The sequence below is a fragment of the Podarcis cretensis genome (assembly GCF_951804945.1).
Source record: "Podarcis cretensis genome assembly, chromosome: Z".
NCBI lineage: Eukaryota > Metazoa > Chordata > Lepidosauria > Squamata > Lacertidae > Podarcis > Podarcis cretensis.
Genome location: NC_137184.1, coordinates 14,717,534 through 14,738,862, shown reverse-complemented (window position 1 = coordinate 14,738,862; position 21,329 = coordinate 14,717,534). Strand labels below are relative to the sequence as shown.

The following is a 21,329-nucleotide window of genomic DNA, read 5'->3' as shown; positions in this document are numbered from 1 at the left end:
TTTGCTCTGAATGGAATCCCAATGGACAAAGTGGAGTTTATGTCCCAGCCGGCAAGTATCAGATCAGATTACAAATTAATCAGAATGTTTGATGGGATAAAGTGATCTGTTGGGGGGCTTTGGGCTGAGGAGAGGTCAGAGGGTTCTGATGACCCCCAAATAGGAACTCTGCAAAGAATAAATTCAAACAAAAATAATTTGCTATGCTTTTTTGAGTGAGAAACTAAAGATGGGTCAGTTAAGCTGCTTCCTCCTTTGGATATCAATTCCTCTCTTTCTGTGTGGACATGTGTGTGTACAGTGTTTATTTTGAATTTCCTATAGATTGAACCTGACAGCCACATAAATGCAGTTTGCTGCCTGTAGGCATTTTTGTTAAAAAAAGTTACATTAAAATGGAACAAAAAATAGATTCCAGTTCCACTGTCCCATCAAAACTCCTTACAAATTGTATGAGCTGGTTTCCATCTCACTCAGTTGTGTCTTGAACTCAGAACAATTGTTACAACTATTTTAATTTGGTTTCGCTTCTTCGAACCAGACTTTTATGTCTAAATTGAAACATAACAACATATTTCCCACCCTACCAGCATTTTATTAAAACAGGAGGCCAGAGGCATCTGAGAAGGCAAAAAAACCCCTCCTCTTATTTTTGTTCCTAACATCTGATATTATGAAGTAGACTGCCTCTGGATGTGGAAGTTCTACCTGAATTAGCACATACCTAATAACTATTGCTCAACCCATGCTGATTTTTCCTTTAATTATTTTTTTTAAGCCCACTTAGGTTAGTGGCTATTATCACTTCTCCTGCTTCAAATTTCAATTAATTAATTCTGCCTTGTACTTTTATTTTGGCTGGCCTGTAAGAACTCCCTTTTCAGTATGCCAGTTGTGTAATTTTAGACTCCAACTTAATTGACTTGTGGAGCCCCTCTCTTTTAGATGGTAATGCATATAATTTAATTTGCTTCAAAATGCACTGCTGCATTTCCACCCCACCCCCAGCTCCTCCCACTGAACGGGGACCATAAAGACCAACCTTGCTGGGGCCACAATCTCCATCAATTTCATTGGCTAACCTCAAAGTCTGTTTGGGGTTCTGGTATGCCTCCATTCTCTGTAAGTTATCTCTCTGTGTTGGCTCAACCTCCAAAGCCTCCAGTCCTTTGCTCTGTAGCAAAGTGCTGCAGAAGAGTGCTCCCCATCTTGACCCAACATACTGGGACAGAAATTAACCCAATTTCCATGCCATGGATAGCTTGATACCATGTTCTCTTTCATCCAATGTTCGCCCTAATAAAAGATGACCCATTGAAATTAATGGACTTGACAAATTTAGGGCCATTAATTACAATGGGTCTACTCTGGGTGCATGGGGTGTTAGGGGTGGGGGGCAATTCATGTTCCTTCTGGGGTAGTCCACCTTTAGACCCCACCCTGCACTCAGTTTTCACCTGTGGCTTCTAGAAGCTGTCAGCAAGCAACAGTGGCTATACCCCAGATACATATTTGACTGGCCAGCTAAACCAGGTGAGGGTAGCCAAAGGTCTCAAATCTTTGGTGCATTAGGGACTTCCCCTGCACGTGAAGACAGTCTCTGATGGATAAAGCTGACAAGGCCAATAGTGGGCCCAATGGTCAAGAAGGCAGTTTCTACAGAAGCTGCAGAGGGAAGTGAGAGCCAGATGGGGCTTGTCAACCTGGTAAGGTAGCCCATCTAGCAGAAGTAAACTCTACTAGACTCATTCATGAGAAAGGCTTCAGGAGTAAACTCTGGAGGGAAATCCGTACCCCTGCCTTGTGGGACATCTTTTCAAGAGAAGAAAAGGCTAAGGAGTAAACCCTAAACAAATTTGGAGTTGAGTCCCTAAGATGGTTGGATGGTGTCTTGTCCACCTCCTTTTGGCAGCTCCTGCAGCCAAGCTGGTGGTGCATTGTTCTGTTTTTCTTTGGACCACATCAGTGAAGCTAAGAGGAAGTCTTTTTCTCTTGGTCACCCAGGACCTCTATACACCCTGCCTGGGTGTGTGCCTAGGAGAGGTCAATTTGGTGCTGTTATCACAGCAAAAACAATGAGGGAGGCAGCAGTTATGAGCTACCACTCTTTGCATGCCACAGCGAGTACTGTGATTCTTCAGAAGTTTGACTTCACCCCTGGAAGCGCACTCCATTTGTGCCTATAAAGCCATTTTTGGTCCCATGTTATGATCTAGGAAGAATGTTGGAAGGGCATCAGTAACCCATGCAGATCATACACATTCAAAAATAGGAGCTTTGCTGCGGTTCTCTTGGGGAAATATGTTTATTTTAAAATTTCAAACTTGAATTTCAGAGCTCTTGTAAATGCTGTTCTCGATCTCTTTCTGAAGTATTATGAACAGTTGAAAAACCTACACAACTCTTCAGAAGTACTGTTGCTTGTGCAAAGTTTACTCATGAGTAAATGCCATTAAGTTCAATGAAACATACCTCCAGGTGAATATGCATTCCATTGCAGTCCAAAGTGTGACATATCTTTAACATTCTAAGTATGTGGCTGTTTCATAAAGGAGCATAGGAAGCTTCTTCTACCAAATCAGACCATTGGCTCATCTAGCTCAGTACTGTCTGCACAGACTGACAGCTGCTTTCTAGGATTTCAAGCAGGAAACATTCCCAGCCCTAACTAGAGATGTTTCTGGGGATTGAACCTGGAACCTTCTACATGCAGAGCAGATGTTCCACAGATAGACAGACAGACAGACAACTGGCTTTAGTTGCTTTTGCTGCCAAAGATTTAACAGGTCTTCTCTCCAGGAAAATGTCTATTCAATCTCTGTCTCTTGGTCACAGTAGAACGTGACAGAATGCTTGGAACAGGCTTTTACAACTAGTGAAATGGACTGATTCTCTCATTCCATGGATACATAGGATTATAACTATACGGATCTGAGAGCTCCCAAAGTTTGATCCTGCCACAATAAAAAGTGTTTTTTTAAGGAAAGATTTAAGTCCATACTTAAGGCTGAAATCTCCTACATATGCTCAGAACTCAGTAGGGCTTACTTCTGAGTAAACATGCAAGTTGCATGGTTCCAAAACTGAAAGCAATGGGTCTGAAAGCTGCAGACTCAGGCACAATTACCCAAGAGCAGTGCTTTTTTCTGGGGGTACTCAAGGGTACACCATACTGGTACATCTGAGGATGGATCATTTCCTACTGAAATCAGAAGTATTTTGCCTGGATCCTGTCCACAGCTATTGGTTGCTTACGTGGGTGGGGCTGAAGGCAGCAGTGGGAGAGGACACCCCTTTCCCCTCTCTGCCAGCCCATTTCTCTTTCTGCCCGTCTTTCCTTCCTGTCAGAGTTCTGAGTGACAGCTTGCAGGAGGCTTTGGAAATCAAGCTGGGGGCCCCAATATGTAATATACAAAGCCTTTCTCCATGCACTCTGCCATTGTCAACTCACTGTCAATTCTAAAAGGGGCAAATCTGAGACTAAGAAGCTGGCAGCCAGGGCAACTCCCTGGACTGGGTGTAAGCAAGAAGGCAGGCAGGTGGGGGCAGAGGGAGGTAAGCAGGGCAATGTCCCATCTGCCCAAACAGATCAACCTCCTTTGCAGCTACACTGAATGTGTGCATCACACAAGCACCTGCCAGTACGTAATAAAAATAACAACAATTTGCGATCATTATGTTCAACGGCAAATCCTTGTGTGTGGAGCCACAAGGCTCATGTTACATTGATGACAATCCTCGGTTGACATGGCACCTCCTGTCATGTCCTACACAGACAAGGAAGTCACTTACACTTGTCTGTTTATGCCTCACTTCCCCAGACTTAAGATTGAACTTCTCAAAGGTAATGTGTAGGCTTTTATCGGGCAGAGGCAGCCTTTACAGCAGAGGCTATGGAGCACAGTCTATCCCTGAAGGGAAGTTTTCAATTGGTATTAGCTGCTCCTCACAAGTAAGAATGTGGCTCTGTCGATGCTGGTTGCATTGATCGTGCTTTGGGCGGCATCAATGTTAGATAGTGGGGATCTTTTAATTGGAAGGCCAGCACTCTTTTACAGCGTGGAAGGGGGACATGCGTTGACCTCCTAATGCTGCAGATTTCGACTCCCATCAGCCTCAGCCAGCATGCTCAAGGCTTAAGGATGATGCTGATGACCATGATGATGATTGAAGCGGAATGTTGGAATATTCAGGGCAAATAAAGGATAGTTTAGAGACAAGGAGAGTAAGAGGTGATATGATAGACATTTATAAAATTACGCATAAGACTAGAACTTGTGGACATTCAATGAAGCTGAATGTTGAAAGACCAAGGACAGATAACAGAAAGCCCTTCTTCACACAGAACAAACTATAGAATAAGAGGCAGTGATGGCCAACAACTAGGATGGCTTTAAAAGAGGATTAGACAGAGGGCTACTAGTCACAATTGTTATCATCTGTCTCCACAGTCAATGGCAGAAATGCTTCTGAATCCCAGTTGCTGGAAACTATAGGAGCGGAGGGGGCTCTTGTGCTCATGTCTTGGCTCCAGGTTTCTAGAGGGTCCCTGTAAGAACTGGATGCTGGAGCCTGAACTAGGTGGGCAATTGGCCTGATCAAGCAGGCACTTCTTACGATGACGAGAGTTGTAATCCAGCGACATCTGGAGGGCCACACGTTCTCCACTATGGACTTTGGGGAAGGGCCCCTGTAGCTCAATAGTGGAATACCTGCTCTATATAAACCAGGTTGCAGGGTCAATCTCCAACAGCATCTCCAGGTAGAGGTGGGAAAGCTTCCCTTGTTTGCAGCCCTGTAGAGCAGATGCCAATCAGTGTAGACAATAGAAAGTTAGATGGACCAATGATCTAACTCAACATAAACCAGCTTACTATGTTCCTTTGTTCCTAGTAGTGTGTTGTGGCCAAGGCTGAACATTGTACAGATGTTGCGCCTACATCTTGTTTGATTTCTGACTACTTGATCCTCTGCAAACTGAATGTGTTGGTTCAACGCTCGTCCATATTGCATTGTTCACACGGCTATGTTCGAAGCAAAAGGAAAAACCGAGGAAGTAATAGGTCCTCTGCATGGAGAAGACAGAGAAATGCTGTTGGGTAAGAGAGAAAAGGTGGGACTGCTCAACACCTACTTTGCCTCTGTCTTCACCCAAAAGGAAAGCAGTGCCCAACCTGGTGATAACAGAATAAACAATGCAAGAAGGAAGCTGCAGCCCAAGATAGGAAAAGAGGTGGTATGGGAACACTGAGTTGCTCTAAATGAATTCAAATCTCCAGGGCCTGATAAGCTGCACCCAAGGGTACTAAAGGAGCTTGCTGATGTACTCTCAGAGCCTCTGTTTATAATCTTTGGAGAATTCTTGGAGAACAGGCAAATGTTGTTCTCATCTTCAAAAAAGGGAAAAAAGAAGACCCAGGTAACGACCAACTGGTGTGCTTGATATCGATACCAGGAAATGTCCTAGAACAGATCATTATACAGTTGGTCTGTAAGCACTTAGAAAAGGATGCTGTGGATATTAAGGTCCAGTATGGGTTTCTCAAAAACAAGTCATGCCAGACAAATCTCTCTCTGTCTTTTTAGTAAACCTACAAGTTTGGTGGATCAGGGGAATGCTGTGGTTGTATGGTATCTTGTTTTCAATATGGCTTTTGACAAAGTCCCCCATGATATTCTTGCAGAATGCTGGTAAAATGTGGGTTGGATGAGGTAACTGTTAGGTAGATTTGTAGCTGGTTGACTGACCAAACCCGAGGAGTGCTCACTAATGGTTCCTGTCATCCTGTAAAAAAGTGACAAGTGGGGTGCCACAGAGTTCTGTCTTGGGCCAGTTGTTGTTTAGCAGCTTTATAAATGACTTGGGGATGCTTATCCTATTTGCAGATGACACCAAACTGGGAGGGGTAGCTAATGCCACGGAAGACAGAATTGGGATTCAAGATGACTTTAATAGATTGGAGAACTGCGCCCAAACTAACAAAATTATTTTCAGTAGGGACAAATGTGAGGTTCTACACTTAGGCAGGAGTAACCAGTTGCACAAATATAAGATGGGGAACACCTGCCTTGCCAGTGGTACATGTGGAAAGGATCTTGGGGTCTTAGTAGAACACAAGCTTAACATAAGTCAATAGTGTGATGCAGCAGCAAAAAAAGCTAATGCTATTCTAGGTTACATCGTGTGCAGAGGAAGGCAACTAGGATGGGCAAGGGTCTAGAAGCCAAGCCTTATGAGCAATGGTTGAAGGAGCTGGGTATGTTTAGCCTGGAAAAGAGGAGACTGAGAGGTGATTCTGACTAAACATCAGGAATAACTTTCTGATAGTTCAACAGTGGAACAGACTCCCTCAGAAAGTTCTGGACTCTCCTTTGGAGGTTTTTAAGCAGAGATATAATGGTCATCTGTCAGGGATGCATTAGTTGAGATTCCTGCATTGTAGGGGGTTGGACTAGACTAGATGATGCTTGGGGTGCCTTCTAATTCTATGATTCTATGTGTGGCCGCCAAATTTGAGTGCCTCAGATTTAGCTGGAGGAGAAGAAGCACGATAGGAAAGTTGTGGTGTCAGATCTGTGATTAACACTTCATATGTGCAAGTAAGCAGCCTGTTACAATTCTTTCAGTTAATGTGAACATGAGCATGATTTTGTCCTCCTAAATTATGCTTCTCCTCTGTGCTGGGTCTTTTAATCCCTGCTTAATCCCCACATGCTGAGCAGGTCCTCAGTTGCCTGTTCATCAGGTGGTGACTTGAATGTGTGAATCCACCACCACAGATCTAACATCCCAGGCAGACACTCTGATGACCACTTAGAACACAGTGGTTTTTGTTTTGTTTTCCCCTGATGCAATCAGCCAACAAGGTTCCTCCATTCAGTGATATTCTGTTCTTCTATTCTTGAAAGTTAGTGAAGCAAATGGCCCTTGAAGGTTGAATATTATGCTAAATACAAGAGTCTTAATCCTATTTGTAGAATATATTGTGCTTTAAAGAAATATACTTTGAATCATGAAAAGGGGGCGTGTTAATTATATTTATTCTTTAAACAGTATTACTTTTGTAATACAGTCTGGTATGGGAACAAATAAAAAAATGGTATTATCATTTAGTACGATGATTAATAACACTTAAAAACACCAGCTTTTCCAAGAGGGTCCGTTCCCAGGTGCAGCTGTACACACAGGTGCAGAGACTATGCAAGTGCACGTGTGGAACTCCCGCCCCAAAGAGAGCAATCCCTTTGTCGAACGCAGACACATGAGATGGATTTTCTTAAAACGGTCAATAAAAGTGATCCAAGTGTCTTGACCCCCGAAACTTTTTTTCCCCTTACCCCAGGACCAAATGGAAAAGGCAGACCGCGGTGGGCCTGGAGCTGCTGGCCGAAGCCGGGAACTACTCGGCGCTGCAGAGGATGTTCCCGTCGCCTTATTTCTACCCGCAGAGTCTGGTGTCCAACCTGGATCCGGGCGCTGCCCTCTATCTCTACCGCGGGCCCAGCGCCCCGCCGCCGGCCCTGCAGAGGCCGCTGGTCCCCCGGATCCTCATCCACGGACTTCAAGGGGGCAGCGAGCCCCCGCCGCCCTTGCCCCCCCTGGCCGGAGTCCTTCCCCGGGCGGCTCAGCCGCGGTGAGGCGAGGAGGAGGGACCGGGCGCAGCTTCTGGAAGAGACAACGTGGGAACGCCGGGGGGTGGGTGGGAAATCCCTCTTTTGAACGGGCGTTGCTTTGCTCAAACACACACACGCACGCACGCACGCACACGCACCATCAACCACACATGCAAGCGAACAAATTTGGTCCAGTTTGACTCTTGAAAACGGGAGGGAAAATCAGAGCCTATTTGGGGGATATACCACGATGCACGCGTTTTAGTGCTTCCTTCCAGAGGCGTACCTAGGCTCCCTTGCGCCCTTGGCAAGGAGCGGTATCGGCGCGCCCCCTCCCTCCCCCCCGCATCTCCAGCAAAAAAAATATTTTAAAAAATTGGCCTAATTCAATCGTCACAAATTACTCTTAAACTGGGCGTTTAACAGCCCAATCCTATAAATGTCTAATCAAAAGTAAATCCCACCGAGTTCAATGGGGCTTACTCCCAGGAAAGTGGGTACACCGGCCTGCAGCCTAAAGGTGACAAGTCAGAGGCAGCAACTTCTGACAATACCTCGCTTGCCTTTTTGTTTCTTACGGCACCACTTGGAGGTTGCGCCCTAAGTGCACACTTTACTCGGAACTAAGCCCCGTCGATGGCCCTTGCTCTCAGGGGTAAACATGCAGCGGCGCGGGCTGGAAATTGGTCAAAGCGGGAAGGAAACCAGGGGAAAGTGACTCGGCTTTGCAAAATTAAGAGCCTCGCCTGACGTTTGGCGTCGTCGGCGTCCTCACGGGGAGCTCCGCTGCACAAACTAACCGGCAGCACTGCCGGCTCTCTGGGGAGGGGGCTCTGCAGGGCTGCTGCGACAGCCCATGCCTCCACGCCGCGCCGAAAGAGGGGCACTATTTTCGCGCCTCCGCCCCACGGCCTGCTCCTTTGGCGGGGGCCAACATGGCTGACCCCTAAGTACGCCTCTGCCTCCTTCACACGACCTATGGGACGGTGCTTTGTTCCCTCTACAATCCGAGCAGCAGCAAATAGACAAAATATTATCAATAAATTTATTTCAAATAGGAAAAAAAAGTTTTAAAACAGTTAAATCAGATTACAGCCACAGGAGTAGGAAGGGCCCTGTGAAAATAATAATAATAAACCCCTACAAAAGACAGTCTCTCCCATGCTGCCTCTTGTTTGCATGGGGTTTCCTGCTCTTCAGACCCATTGCCTTTCATAAACTCTGTTTACCCATGTGCACAAGTGTTTATGCCTGGGCCTGACACAGTCCTTTCCAGCAGAACAAGGAGGGTCATGCCTCTTTCCTGAAGTTGCCAACCTCCCCACCCCTTCCCAGAGTTCCTTCAATTTTTTAAATAGGTAGAGATTCAGCAGATGCAGTTCCCCCTCCCCCAGATTGCAGGGAGAACTTCTCCCGATTTGATATTGCAGCGGAGCATTCAGCACCCTTCTAAGTGGGCAAAGATGGACTTATATTCTCTCCCCCACCTGTTTGATAGCACCCCCTTTCCTAATAAACTTTTTTTTTTCCAGCTGAGGGCCACTTGTCCTCATAAGCAACCTTCTGGGGGACGCATGGCAGTGATGGGCAGGGCCAGGGGCCCTCACCTTTGTACCACAGGGGTGCTGCAAACCCCAGAGGTTTCTACGCACATGTGGACATCTGTACTCCAGCCAGGTAAGCAAGAGTTCAGGGACTCATTCCAGCCAGGTAAAAGCATCTAAGAAAGGTGCAGAGCCAGGCCTGTGAAGGGCATGGCCTGGGGATAATTTTGAGGGCCACGTAGACAGGTCTGGAGGGCCGCATGTGAAGAGCCTGACCCTTGCTTTGCATACAGGCCCAAACACCCTTTACACGCATGGCTTCATGGACACATGCAGCCCACCAGAGAATACAGTGTATCATCTCACACGCACACATCATAACACATTGACAGGGCCCTTCTGTACTATTGCATCATTGCTTGATTTCCTTTGCATGGTCTGGCAAAGTTAAGCAGCTTTTAAACATAATAATAATAATAAATGCCCCTTTGTTTTCAGATGGAGTGAATAGAGTCAAGCAGGCAGCTTCCCCCAAAGAATCCTGGGAAATGTAGTTCCCTCACAGGGCTACAATTCCCAGCACCCCATAACAAACTACAGCTCCTAGGATTCTTTTGAGGAAAAACATGCTTTTCATGCATCCGCCCGCAGAGCAGCCCAGCCTTCTGCCTGTCATTTCCTGGAGGGCGCTTCCTGTTCAAGAGGGGCTAAGCCCAGGGCAGTAATTGATACAGACATACCACAGGCAACCTTCTCAATGAGTTTGGCTTTTCAGTTACTTAATATATATGATATTCTTCATGGCACTCTAACATACCCCAGCCCCTCTACCACTTTGAGACGGAGGTCACATCCACACCAATAAGCAAATTGTTTGGGAGGTGTCCTCAGAGGCAAGACAAGAATAAGAGAATTTTTCACACCTTGGCAGCCCTGCCGCCCCAGCCACAAAACCAGCAGCAGACATATCTGATCTGGGTTATTGATGGCTATTTATTTTTACACACACACACACACACACATTTACAGTTTGTTCTCCTACCCGGTCCAGCCACACCAAGAAAACATGCTGGACGTTACATGCTGACTCGTCCTTTTCTCTCACTGCAGGAAAAGGGATAGAGTGAGCTCGTAAAGGGGAAAGAGATGTCTGTATGTAAGTTACACTCAGAGCAGACACACTGAAATCAATGCACACGAGGTCCATGAACTTAGTGAACACAGGTCCATTTGTTTCAACTTATTTTATTCTGTTCAGCAGGATTAACATACAAATCTCTAAGTGGTTTACATCATTTCAGTTGGCCTTCTCTTGGTTTTATACAACTCTATATATCTGTGTTTTACTTCTTTTGATTCTTAAAATCATTTAAGAAATATATATTTAAATGGAGATGAGACCTGGCTCAGTGGTACAGCAGTTCCCAGGTTTAATCCTTCAACAGCATAGCCATGTAGGAATGTGAATGTTTTCTCTTTGAAACCCTGCCAGTCAGTGTAGACATTACTGAGCTAAGAAGACCAATGGTCTGACTTAGTATTTCTGTATTCCTGGTATGTGAAACACTTACCAGCCCAATTTTGGGAAGGTACGTAAAGATTTTTAAAAAGCATTCATTTTATAGTGTATATAAAACAGAGAGAACAGTTACATCAGGTAAAAAAACTAAACAATAGGCATGTTGAATGGGTTAAAATAACAGAATCCAATTTGATTTCAGCAGATGAGACTAGGCTTGCAAACTTACCTGTGAGAAAGCCCCACTAAACCCAGCAGGGATTACTTCTGTTTTAGGCCTTCCAATTTTGGAAATTAGTTGCTGGCGGACCACCAGCCTGGCTCGAGGTACACAAAGGTGTAGATTGCTCCCTCCAATACACACACACACACACACACACACACACACACACACACACAGAGCAAAAGAAATAACTATGTTTTATCTCCCTGTAGCACAAGAGGACTCCTTTTATGCTAGACCAAGAATTTTCAAAAAGTATGTAACTTTAATTTTTTTTTCTTTTTGTAAATAACTTTGGTGCACAAATGTATATGAATTATTTATTGGTGAACCCAGAGGTCGTATTTGTGTAAGTGAGTCTCGTAAGTCTGTATATCTGTAGGATTCTCTTTTCCGGACTTTGTAATGAGGAAGAAGAAAAGGAGGATTCTTGCTTTAGAAGAGATCGGGGGAGGGGAAAGCTTCCTCTCTTGCTTTCGCTCTCTTTCCCTCTCCCTCTCTCTTTTTTTAAATGTGGAAATAAACTTCTTTACAAACAGATTGAGTCATTTCCTAGCCTTCTTCACCCACCCCACTTCGCTACAGAGACATCAAAACATGCTGGAAAGCAATGAGAGAGAAGAAGCAAGAGGAAGCCCCTAAAATTCTCGCTGGAGGGAAAAATAATTCTGGTTATGTGGATAAGGAATCAGTTTAATGTCTCTACCCTGCTTTTCAGCCCAGAAGGATGCTTTTGGTGGCTTAAGAATTGGATCTGGCCAATGGCCCACCTAGTCCAGCATCCTGTTCTCACAGTGGCTAACTAGATGCCTGTGGGAAACCTGAAAGCAGGACTCAAGCACAAGAGCCCTCTCCCCTCGTGTGGATTCCAGCAACTGGTATTCAGAAGCATTGCTGACTCGTGGTTAGTAGCCCTTTATAGCCCTCTCCCCCATGACTTTGCCTAATCCTCTTTTAAAGCCATCTAGGTTGGTGGCCATCACTGCTTCCAGCAGGAGGAAGTTCCGTCGTTGAACTATGCGCTGTGTATATCTGATCTTAGCCTATCAACATTTTACATTTGTGTAAAATAAAAGTAAACCAAAGCAGCTCGGGTAAGCCTTCCGATATGTTGCTGGTTTCCATCATACGGTGACCCATCAATTTGCAGGCAAGTATGCAGAAGAAATTCGATCCTGGTTTTATTTACAGGTGGAACTTAGCTAATTCACTGTTTCTGAAATTCCATCTTCGACGGATTTAGAAGAGGATTAGACAAATTCATGGAGGAGAAGCCTATCCATGGGCTACTAGCCATGTGGCTATGCTCTGTTCCCAAAGAAAACCCAAACAAACTGAAAGCATGGACATTGCAGTCAAACCATTTGCTGCGGTAAAAGGTGGCAGTGCTTAGCTGTGGCAAAAGCCTTTGATAGTGGTTATCCTGAGGTTATGTAGATTTAGTACCAGGAAGTGCATGCTATCCAGCAGTGGGTGGTGTGCTCTGGGAGTAGGAGCACAGAAGGCAAGGAGTCCATGAGTAGGCAGAGCCAGGTCAACAAGGGGCAACACTGAGGTGAAGGAATAAGAAGCGGACAGGCAGGACTACTCCTTGGACTGGATATAAGGAAGGAAGGAAAGGGCAGGCTGGAGAAGGATGGAGAAGAAAACTTGAATTAGTTGGCTCTGCCTGTTGGCCACCCTGCCTTCCGCATGATCATTCTGAATAGGCACCAGCCACCATGGCCTGGCTCTTCACATCTGAACATGTGCCTCCCTACAGAAAGCAGCCTAGGCCAGACCAGTGACTCACGCAGAACTGCGAGAGAGGCTCTCCTCTGTGGGTGGTGCTTGGGGCTCATGTTATTCTACAAGGGACAATACTAAGGCGGAGGAAGCTGGCAGCCGGAGCCGCCGCCACCCTTTGAATGATTGCATGTAAAAAGCAGGCAGGGAGTGGCTGAGAACGGGCTGACAGTTAATAGGGCACATGGACCAGCCTCCACCGGTGGGGCTTATTTTTGTTGTTTCTCTGCCCTCTGTACCTTCTGAAAGCAGAGTCAGAGAGCTGGAGAGGGTCAGGGAGGTGGGGGCCTTGCCAGCGACAGTGAATTATTAACGCTCATCTTGCAAACAGATAATGGCCTTAAATGATCGCTTTGGTGAAAAAACAAAAAAGAGTGCCTTCCACCCTCCAGCAATAATGAAAAGGGGAAAGGGGAGGAACAAGAGAAGGAAAGGACTTAAGTTGCTCATCTGCCTTTGGCCTGCATCTCCCCCAGCAGCTGGTCACCGGGACAAGCCTGGGAGCTGCTCTCTGTCTTGGGAAGCTGACAGATGGGTTGCGAGGCTTAGCTCTTTACACAGAACCAGGCCTCCTCTGCCAGACCAACGTCACCCACCCCCCTTTGCACACACAAACACACACACACACAGATCTCCTCCCCAACCTGCAGGCCAGACTGCAAAAATATATGCATGCAGGTCAGACACTCAAGAGGAGGGACAACAAATGGCGATAAATGAAAGAGCTATGCAGAGATCCTCAGCAGGGAGGAGAGAAGGAGGGCCCTAGGGTTGAAAATAGACAGGCGTAGAAATGATCTAAGGAGCTGCAGAAAATGTTTGCTTCGCTAGGGATGGGAGAATTTGCCAATTTTGTTTTCCTATTTCCATTTCTTGTCTTACTGTCCACTGTCCATTTTTTTTAAAGTTCTCATGAAAACTTCCTCAGTCTTTACCACGAGTGTCCACTTGTTAGGGTTTCAGTCTTGTTTTTAATGTATCAGTTGTTTTAGTTTAACTGTTCTTAGACATCTGATGTATAAATCTCCTGGAGGCAGTGGTTTAGAAGGCAGTGAATAATCTGTGATGTTGATGATAATATTCATCAGCATTTTAAGTGTGAATTTCTCCTAATAGACTCATCTTTGTAGGCAGTTTTGCCTAACATACACATTTTTTTGCAAGCCATATCCCCCAGTGTGATACATTTGTGTATGCCATTTTCATTGTTATATGCATTTTTATGCACACTTTGCCCCAGTACATGCATTTCTGTACCTGCAGGCTGGAGAATTGTGATGCAAAATGTGAACACCATGACTTCCCCAAATAATTCAGTAGTTTCATAAAGGTGCTGACAGTTGTTAAAAGAGACCCCTGCATTCCCTTCACAGAGCTACGATTCCCAGAGTGTTTTAGCAGTCAATTTGTCTTCATGGGGAATTCTGGAAATTGTAGCTCTGAGGGGTAATGGGCGGGGAAGTCGTTCCTGAGAACTCTCAGCACCCTTAACAAACTACAACTCCCATAAATTTTTTTTGAGGGGGGAAGACTTGACTACTTAAAGTGGCATCATAGTGCTTTACATGTATGGTGTGAATGTGGTCTCTGTCTTCACTCTTACTCAGGGCTGGGAAGTCTGCAGCCCTTCAGATGTTGCATGACTCCAGCACCCATCCTGGAGCAACTCTCCTATGAGGAAAGGCTGCAGTATTTTTGCCTTTTTCATTGGGAAAAAAGGCAAGTAAGAAGCGATGCAGTAGAAATTTATAAAATTATGCATGGATTGGAGACACTGGATGCATTTCCCCCATCCTTCTTTCATAACACTAGATCCTTGCAGAAATCCAATGAAGCTGAATGTTTGAAGATTCAGGACAGATAAAAGAAAGGCGTTCACACAGTAGTGTGTAGTTAAACTATGGAACTCTCTCCCATAGGAGACAGTTATAGCCACCACCTATGATGTCTTTCATCATAGGGACGTGGGTGGCGCTGTGGTCTAAACCACTGAGCCCTGGGCTTGCCGATTGGAAGGTTGGCGGTTCGAATCCCCATGACGGGGTGAGCTCCTGTTGCTCGGTCTCAGCTGCCAACCTAGCAGTTCGAAAGCATGTCCAAGTGCAAGTAGATAAATAGGTACCGCTCCTGCAGGAAGGTAAACGGCGTTTCCATGCGCTGCTCTGGTTTGCCAGAAGCGGCTTAGTCATGCTGGCCACATGACCTGGAAGCTGTGCGCCGGCTCCCTCGGCCTGTAAAGCGAGATGAGCGCCGCAACCCCAGAGTCATTTGCGACGACCTAACTGTCAGGAGTCCTTTACCTTTTTTAAAAATGATGTCTTTAAAAGAGGATTGGACAAATTCATGGAGATAAAGGCTATCAGTGGCTAGTAGGCAGACCCAGATGAAAGCAACTTGAGGTGCCGGGCCAGGAGATCTTGAGACGCCCAAACTGAATAGCATCTGATCATGAGAAACAAAACCTCGTTCTCTTCTTTATCAACTCAATGAAAGTAGAACATTGCTGAAATTTTAGCACTGATTAAGAGATTGTTTATAAATTTATGGAATTAATGAAGACATCCACACAGAACCTTCATAGGGGAAATTATAGCAAAGTTACAACATTGCACTATATACAAGGTCAGAACAGTTTCTTTCAAGGTCTTTTGGGTGCAAACTTAATTATATCACAGTTTATCATTTTATATGCAGAGAATGCTTAGATCACACAATCATTCTTGGGACATTGTTGAGCGTAGATTATTCTGTATCCTTTTTAGTCTATAAAATGATGTTTCACTAGTACAGTTTGTAACCATTAAACACAGGAACAATCTGAAAATTGTTTCCACATTTGGAAAAGCTGTCTGAAATTTTCCTGGAATATTACTTGATACATATCTTGGTGGGTGAAATTTTCTTTTTCAGGGTGAGCTGGTTTGACATACAGGTAGAAGTGCAAGAATTCATTGACTAGACTAAGGTCAACATCCTTTGGATACTTTGCACCAAAATCACAATGCCATTGTGAATATGTTCCTTGGTTGCTTGAAGGTTCGCCACAAAAGAAAAATTGCCAGCTCCTATACACTGTTGCCCTTCTGTTTAGGTTGGCCTTAAGAGTGTCCATGACAGGTATAAATGAATTTACCCTTAACTCTTTGAGAAAGTTTTTTTAAGGTTTCAGGTGCTGTCCCATCATCCCCCCCCCCCCCGGTACCTTCTTTTGACAGTTTTGTACTCTACCTCTGGTAAAGTAAATTCTTCTTGCTGTTCAGTTTCATCAAACTTAGCCTGGTTGTTTGATACAAACTATAATAGTGAGCTGTAAATATTTACACATGTGCTCAATAAAATTTGCAAGCTTGGGAGTGCCTTGCTAACTTTAGCAAAACTGTCCAAAGGTGGAACATAAGCATGAATTCAAATCCTTCCATTTTCTGCAGAAGATTTACAGCTTGTTGTCTAGTATCTCCTTTTTCGGTTTCACCACAGTAAATATGACTGAGGAATTCAACAATGTAAGTATAACTTTCGCTAATAGCTGCAGTAGCTTTGCCATGACCCTCTCTTATTGTGTCAGATAAATGTTTAGGAACTTTTGACCCAAAAGCAAGAATTCTTTTAGCACTGCCCATCTTTCTGAACTAGCTGAGAAAAAACAATAACGTTAATCTATTGTGGTAAAAAATCACTGCAACTAGGCATGAGTAAACTGCAGTTCAGCCAAAGAGATTTAGGGAATGTCCAGTGAATGGAATAATCTTTGCCAACTTGTTCCTTTCCAGCATTTTTGGTTGAATGCCGTTATAGTTTTCAGCCATATTGGCTGCATTGTCATATGACTTTCCTCTATATTTGCTGAAATCTATTTCAAGTTCTGTATCAGCTCAGCCATACTTTCACTGGCGTGATCTTTCAGTTCAAAAAGACTCAGAAAGTATTGAGCTCGTAATCCATCGTGGGGAGAAACCTATCTAACAATGACAGTAAGCTGATAAACATGGGAAACATCAGGGGTTGAATTGACTGATAAACTAAAATAACCTGCCTATTTGAAGTCACTTGGTATTGCTTCTTGAACTGTATTAGCCATCACCTGGATAACCTCGTCGCATATGGCTTTGGATAAGTAAGGGTTACCAAAGCCTTTACCTCCATACCGATTTATGTGAGCACACAGGAAGGGATCAAATTTGGCAATTAATTCAAGCAATTCCAGAAAGCTACCATTATTTGGTGAACCGAATTCCTGAATTTCATCATTTCCCCTAAATGCCAAGCCATGTTCTGCCAAAAGAGACATCAGTGCAATAACTCACTGAAGTACGTGCCTCCAGTAATCCTGCTCATTTTGATGTGAACATGTGACCATGCTTTCTTGTTAAGCATGTTAGCATAGGGTTAATATGATTTTTAGAGTTTTTGTGGGTTCAAACAAGATAAGTGTGATGCTAATAATCAAAGTCATTAGAAGCTAAAGCTGTAGTTCAGGTAGTTAGGTTAGAGAAAAATTTGCGCACAAAACAGTAGACTTTTCCTGTTGTGGGAGAATACATTAGCCATTCCTGAGGGTCGGTTTTTCAATTTACTTTTGGTGGAATAGAATCAATCCAGAATATTTCCTCGTTATTCAACATGGTCCATAAACCTACATCATTATTGTCTCTGAAATAACTAGTTAGTAATTTTGTGTCTGCGGTGCTGGGGTTTTCGCTGAGATCATTTGCTTTGTTTTCCAATTCTTTAAGATTGCATTGAGCTTGAACTGCTTCTTTTGGTGTAACTATCTCGTGGCATGTTCCTTCTGCGCCTTCAGTGGCGGACCATGGGGTCTCAAATTTCAGAGGTGCCCTGTGCAACACCAAGATTTGGTGCTCCCCACCCATCTTGCTCCATTCTACACCATAATTGCAGCATCTCTTGTGGTGCCCTCAAGGCTCTGCGTCCAGTGTGACCAAACCAGTTGCACTCCCCTAAATCTGCCTCTGGTACCTTGTGTTAGTCTTTGTAGGTCACTTCATTGCCACTTTCCTTAGAATTTTCTGTACTTGTGGCTGTAGTCACTGAAAACAGTTCTCAAAGTTCTTGGGAGGCTGCGCTCTGTATATAAACTGGTTGTTCTGCTCAAACTGCTTAGTGTCGTCTACTTGATTTTCTTCTATTTGTAAACACGAACGTTCTGTATCTGAGGGATTATGTAGGGCTGTTTTTGCCGGCTGTACAAAGCCGTATGACGTGATTGGCTTTAAATGTTGGGAGTACTTCCTTCTCTTCTTTTCGTCGCTTTCATTTACTAGCACCACTTTCATATTGCTTGCTCATTATTATTTTCACAAAAAGGTGATTCACAGTGATATAAAAGGATCCTCACTTGTTCTTAAAACACACACTGTAACGATAGACAGTGATCTGAACACTTGCATTGCTTCGTAGTGGACGATATTAATTGATTCTGAGTAGCTTTAAAGTCTCCACGAATTTACTAAACAATAAGTATTCACTTGTCATAGACTCGTGTGTCACATGTTTAATGTTACTAAGGAACTGGGCCTAGATTATAAAATTTGCCTGTTTTTTTAGAATGGGGGGGGGGGGGCAAGAGGCCAAGGCCCTCCTAGATTATGAGGCCCTGGGATGCAGCCTTTTCAGTCTGTATGTAAATGTAGCCAGTAGTATTTTTCTAGGAAAAAAAGGTGCCAGAACTCACTATGAACGCCTCCCTCAGTCTCTTAGAATGGCAGTGGCACCCACCTGAGAGGTGCCAGAACCCACCTGAGAGCAGATCCTCCAAGTGTCCCTATTTTCCAGGGATGTCCCTGATTTTGAGAAGCTGTCAGGGACAGTATGTCCCACTTTTCCTTAGGACGTCCCTATTTTCATTGAAGAAATGTTGGAGGGTATGGAGTTATCTGGCTTCCGAGCCGTCTGAAGGCAATCCTGTATAGGGAAGTTTTTAAAAATGTTTCATTTTTCATTATGTTTTTATATATGTTGGAAGCTGCCCAGAGTGGCTGGGGCAACCCAGTAAGATGTGTGCGGTATATATAGTAGAATAATCATTATGGAATGGGACAAGGACATTGGAGAAATGTTGGAGGTATGCCTAAGAGGTGCCGGAACCAGGTTCCTGTGAGTTCCCCCTGAAAAAAAAGGCCCTGAATTTAGTACTGCTACAAGCCATGGTGGCTGCACCCCTGTGGCAGCATCCCATGGAATACCAGTTGCTGGAAACTGCAGGAAGGGAGAGTTCTCCTGTGCTCTAGTCCTGCTAGTGGGTTTCCCACTGAAGCATTTGGTTGGCCATGGTGAGAACAAGATGCTGGACTAGATGGGCCCCCTTTGGCCTGATCTTATAGGACTCCAGCACTTTCTGGAGGTTGCCCACCCCTCTTGTTGCTGGTTGAAAGTAATACCTCAGCTCCACCACTGTCCCTTTTGGTCAGAGCCATTCACTCTTGGGAAACATCAGAAGAGGCTAAACTGTGGCCCTCTGGCTGTTGCTATGTGACAACTCCAATAACCCCTGGCAGATGGAGGTGCTGTTTCATCAGTCTGCCTCAGGGACTAGGGCCTGGCCTGCTGTGGAAAGGGTTGTACTCCCCTTGAGCCTTGCCATTTAGTGTACCAGGCCATTTAGTGTACCAGGCCATTTAGTGTACCAACCATCACATCTCTTGAGTCAGTCTGATTTAGCACTAGTTACCCATGCCTTCACTGCACTGCTGTTCAGATTACTGCAAACTGAGTTACATGGAGCTACCCTAGAAGACTGTCCGGTCAGTGCAGCGCTTCAAATGATGCAAAATGTAATGGCCAAGCAATTGTTCCCCAGGCTCAGGAGAAGATGTTTAAAGCCCTAAGCGGCTTAGTTCCTCTGAGGCTGCATGCCTCATTATGAACCTGCCCCCTTGTTAAGAGCGCAGGAGAGACCCTTATGAAGATATGACTGCCAGCAGAGGCCCACTTGACAGGCATGTGGGGGAGAGCTTTTTCCTCCATCACCCCCAGATGAAGGAGTGCAATCACACCCACCCACGTCTCTGTTGTTAGGAAAGGTATCAAGGCACAGTTAAAACAAAAACAAAAAACCAAGCAGTTTTCTATAGACTCGAGATTTTAATGTAAAGAGCCCCCCCCCCCCACACATAAAGAGCAGATTTTGGCTAACATTCCCAATGTAACATGGTCATGGTCTAATTTTAATCAATTGTTTTTCTTTCTGTTAAAACCATGTATAGCCATTCAAGCAGACCGAGAGTTGACTGCTTTTGAACAACTTATGGTCAATGTTCCTGCTACAGAGAACAATCAAAGAAAAATCTTTGTTGACATTTATTAAGGACTGGAAACTTCTTATGGACTTTTTGCGTGAAAGAGAAAATGAACTTGTAATATCTGGATTTGAAGATTGAGAAAATGTTGGCTTATAGAAAATAGAATAGTTGGATGTCAATTTCAGTGAATACTTTGAACTAGTTGCTATATTTAGCTGCCAAGAGAATCAGAAGTCTTTTAATCTTTTTCTATTTTTTCCTTTTTAAATTTTCTTTTTATTTCTTATTTCCTTCTCCCTTCTCTTTGCTCCTGTTTTTTTAAAAATTAGATTTTAAAAATATTTCTTTTATTCTGGTATATAACAAAAAGATGCTTTGTAGTAGGTATAAACTTTTTGTACATCTTTTGATGAGTATCGATTAAAATAAAATGTGTGGAGAAAAAATTGTTCCTGCTACATCAGTGGGTGAAGTACCAACCATATACAAAATATTAACTGAGGTAGAATTTGGCCATCTTATGACCATAAAAATTCCCTGGGAAATGGACCTTGAAGTAATAATCTCTAATGAAAAACGGAAAACACTTTGAGTTGGGGGGGCAGAGGATTATTTTAAAACAGTTTCGGACCAATTAATGGAATTCTCTTTGAAATGCATACATAGGTGATATATTTTCCGCTTGCAAATATCCCACAAGATACCAGGGGCAACATCAACCTGTTGGAAGGGATGTGGGGAGACTGGATCTTACATGCATATGGATGGTTTTGCAAATCTGTTTACCCATTTGGGTTTTGATATTTTAAAAAATAAGTTTAATATTCAAAGTGGACCTACAACCTTACCCTCTAACTTGCTTTACTTTGAATAAAGGACATATCTACTCCACCAATTGCTCATGAAGAACTTTTACTGTTCCTCCTCACAGTGGAAAACATGGAAATAGCCATGCTCTTGGGCCTGAAAACAATAGCCCTGGCTGAAAAGCTTACAAAATATTTGCAGACGTTTTGGCAAGTAGACTAAAAAAAGTATTAAATGAAGTAATTCATAAAGACCAGGCAGGCTTTCTCCCAGGTAGACACTTGTTTGCTAACACAAGGAATATCATTGACATCTTGGAACTTTTGCAAACAGACATAAATACAAAAGCAGTGTTAATTTTTATAGATGCGGAGAAGGCCTTTGACAATATCTCTTGGAAATTTATGAAGGGAAATTTAAAAGAAATGGGAGTGGGACGGGGTTTTGAGAATGGGATTGATGCAATATATTCAGAACAAAAAGCTAAATTGATAGTTAACAATGTGGTTACAGAAGAGTTTAAAATTGAAAAAGGAACACGACAAGGCTGCCCCATTTCCCCTTTGCTATTTATTTCG

At 44.0% G+C, this 21,329-nt stretch overlaps 1 protein-coding gene across 4 annotated transcripts in view; it reads left to right on the top strand.

Moving 5' to 3' along the window:
• Nucleotides 1–20,374, top strand: part of BARHL1 (BarH like homeobox 1) — a 37,728-nt gene extending 17,354 nt beyond the window's left edge. The window contains exons 3-8 of one of the 4 annotated variants that reach the window (XM_079961467.1): nt 7,344–7,696; nt 9,147–9,291; nt 10,269–11,155; nt 14,293–14,404; nt 15,596–15,802; nt 19,909–20,374. In XM_079961467.1, the coding sequence (XP_079817593.1) occupies nt 7,344–7,638 (295 nt within the window). In that variant the 3' untranslated portion in view covers nt 7,639–7,696; nt 9,147–9,291; nt 10,269–11,155; ... (1 more) ...; nt 15,596–15,802; nt 19,909–20,374. The other 3 variants (XR_013834688.1, XM_079961469.1, XM_079961468.1) reach the window with 3 other exon arrangements.
• The last annotated feature ends 955 nt before the right edge of the window (nt 20,375–21,329 follow it).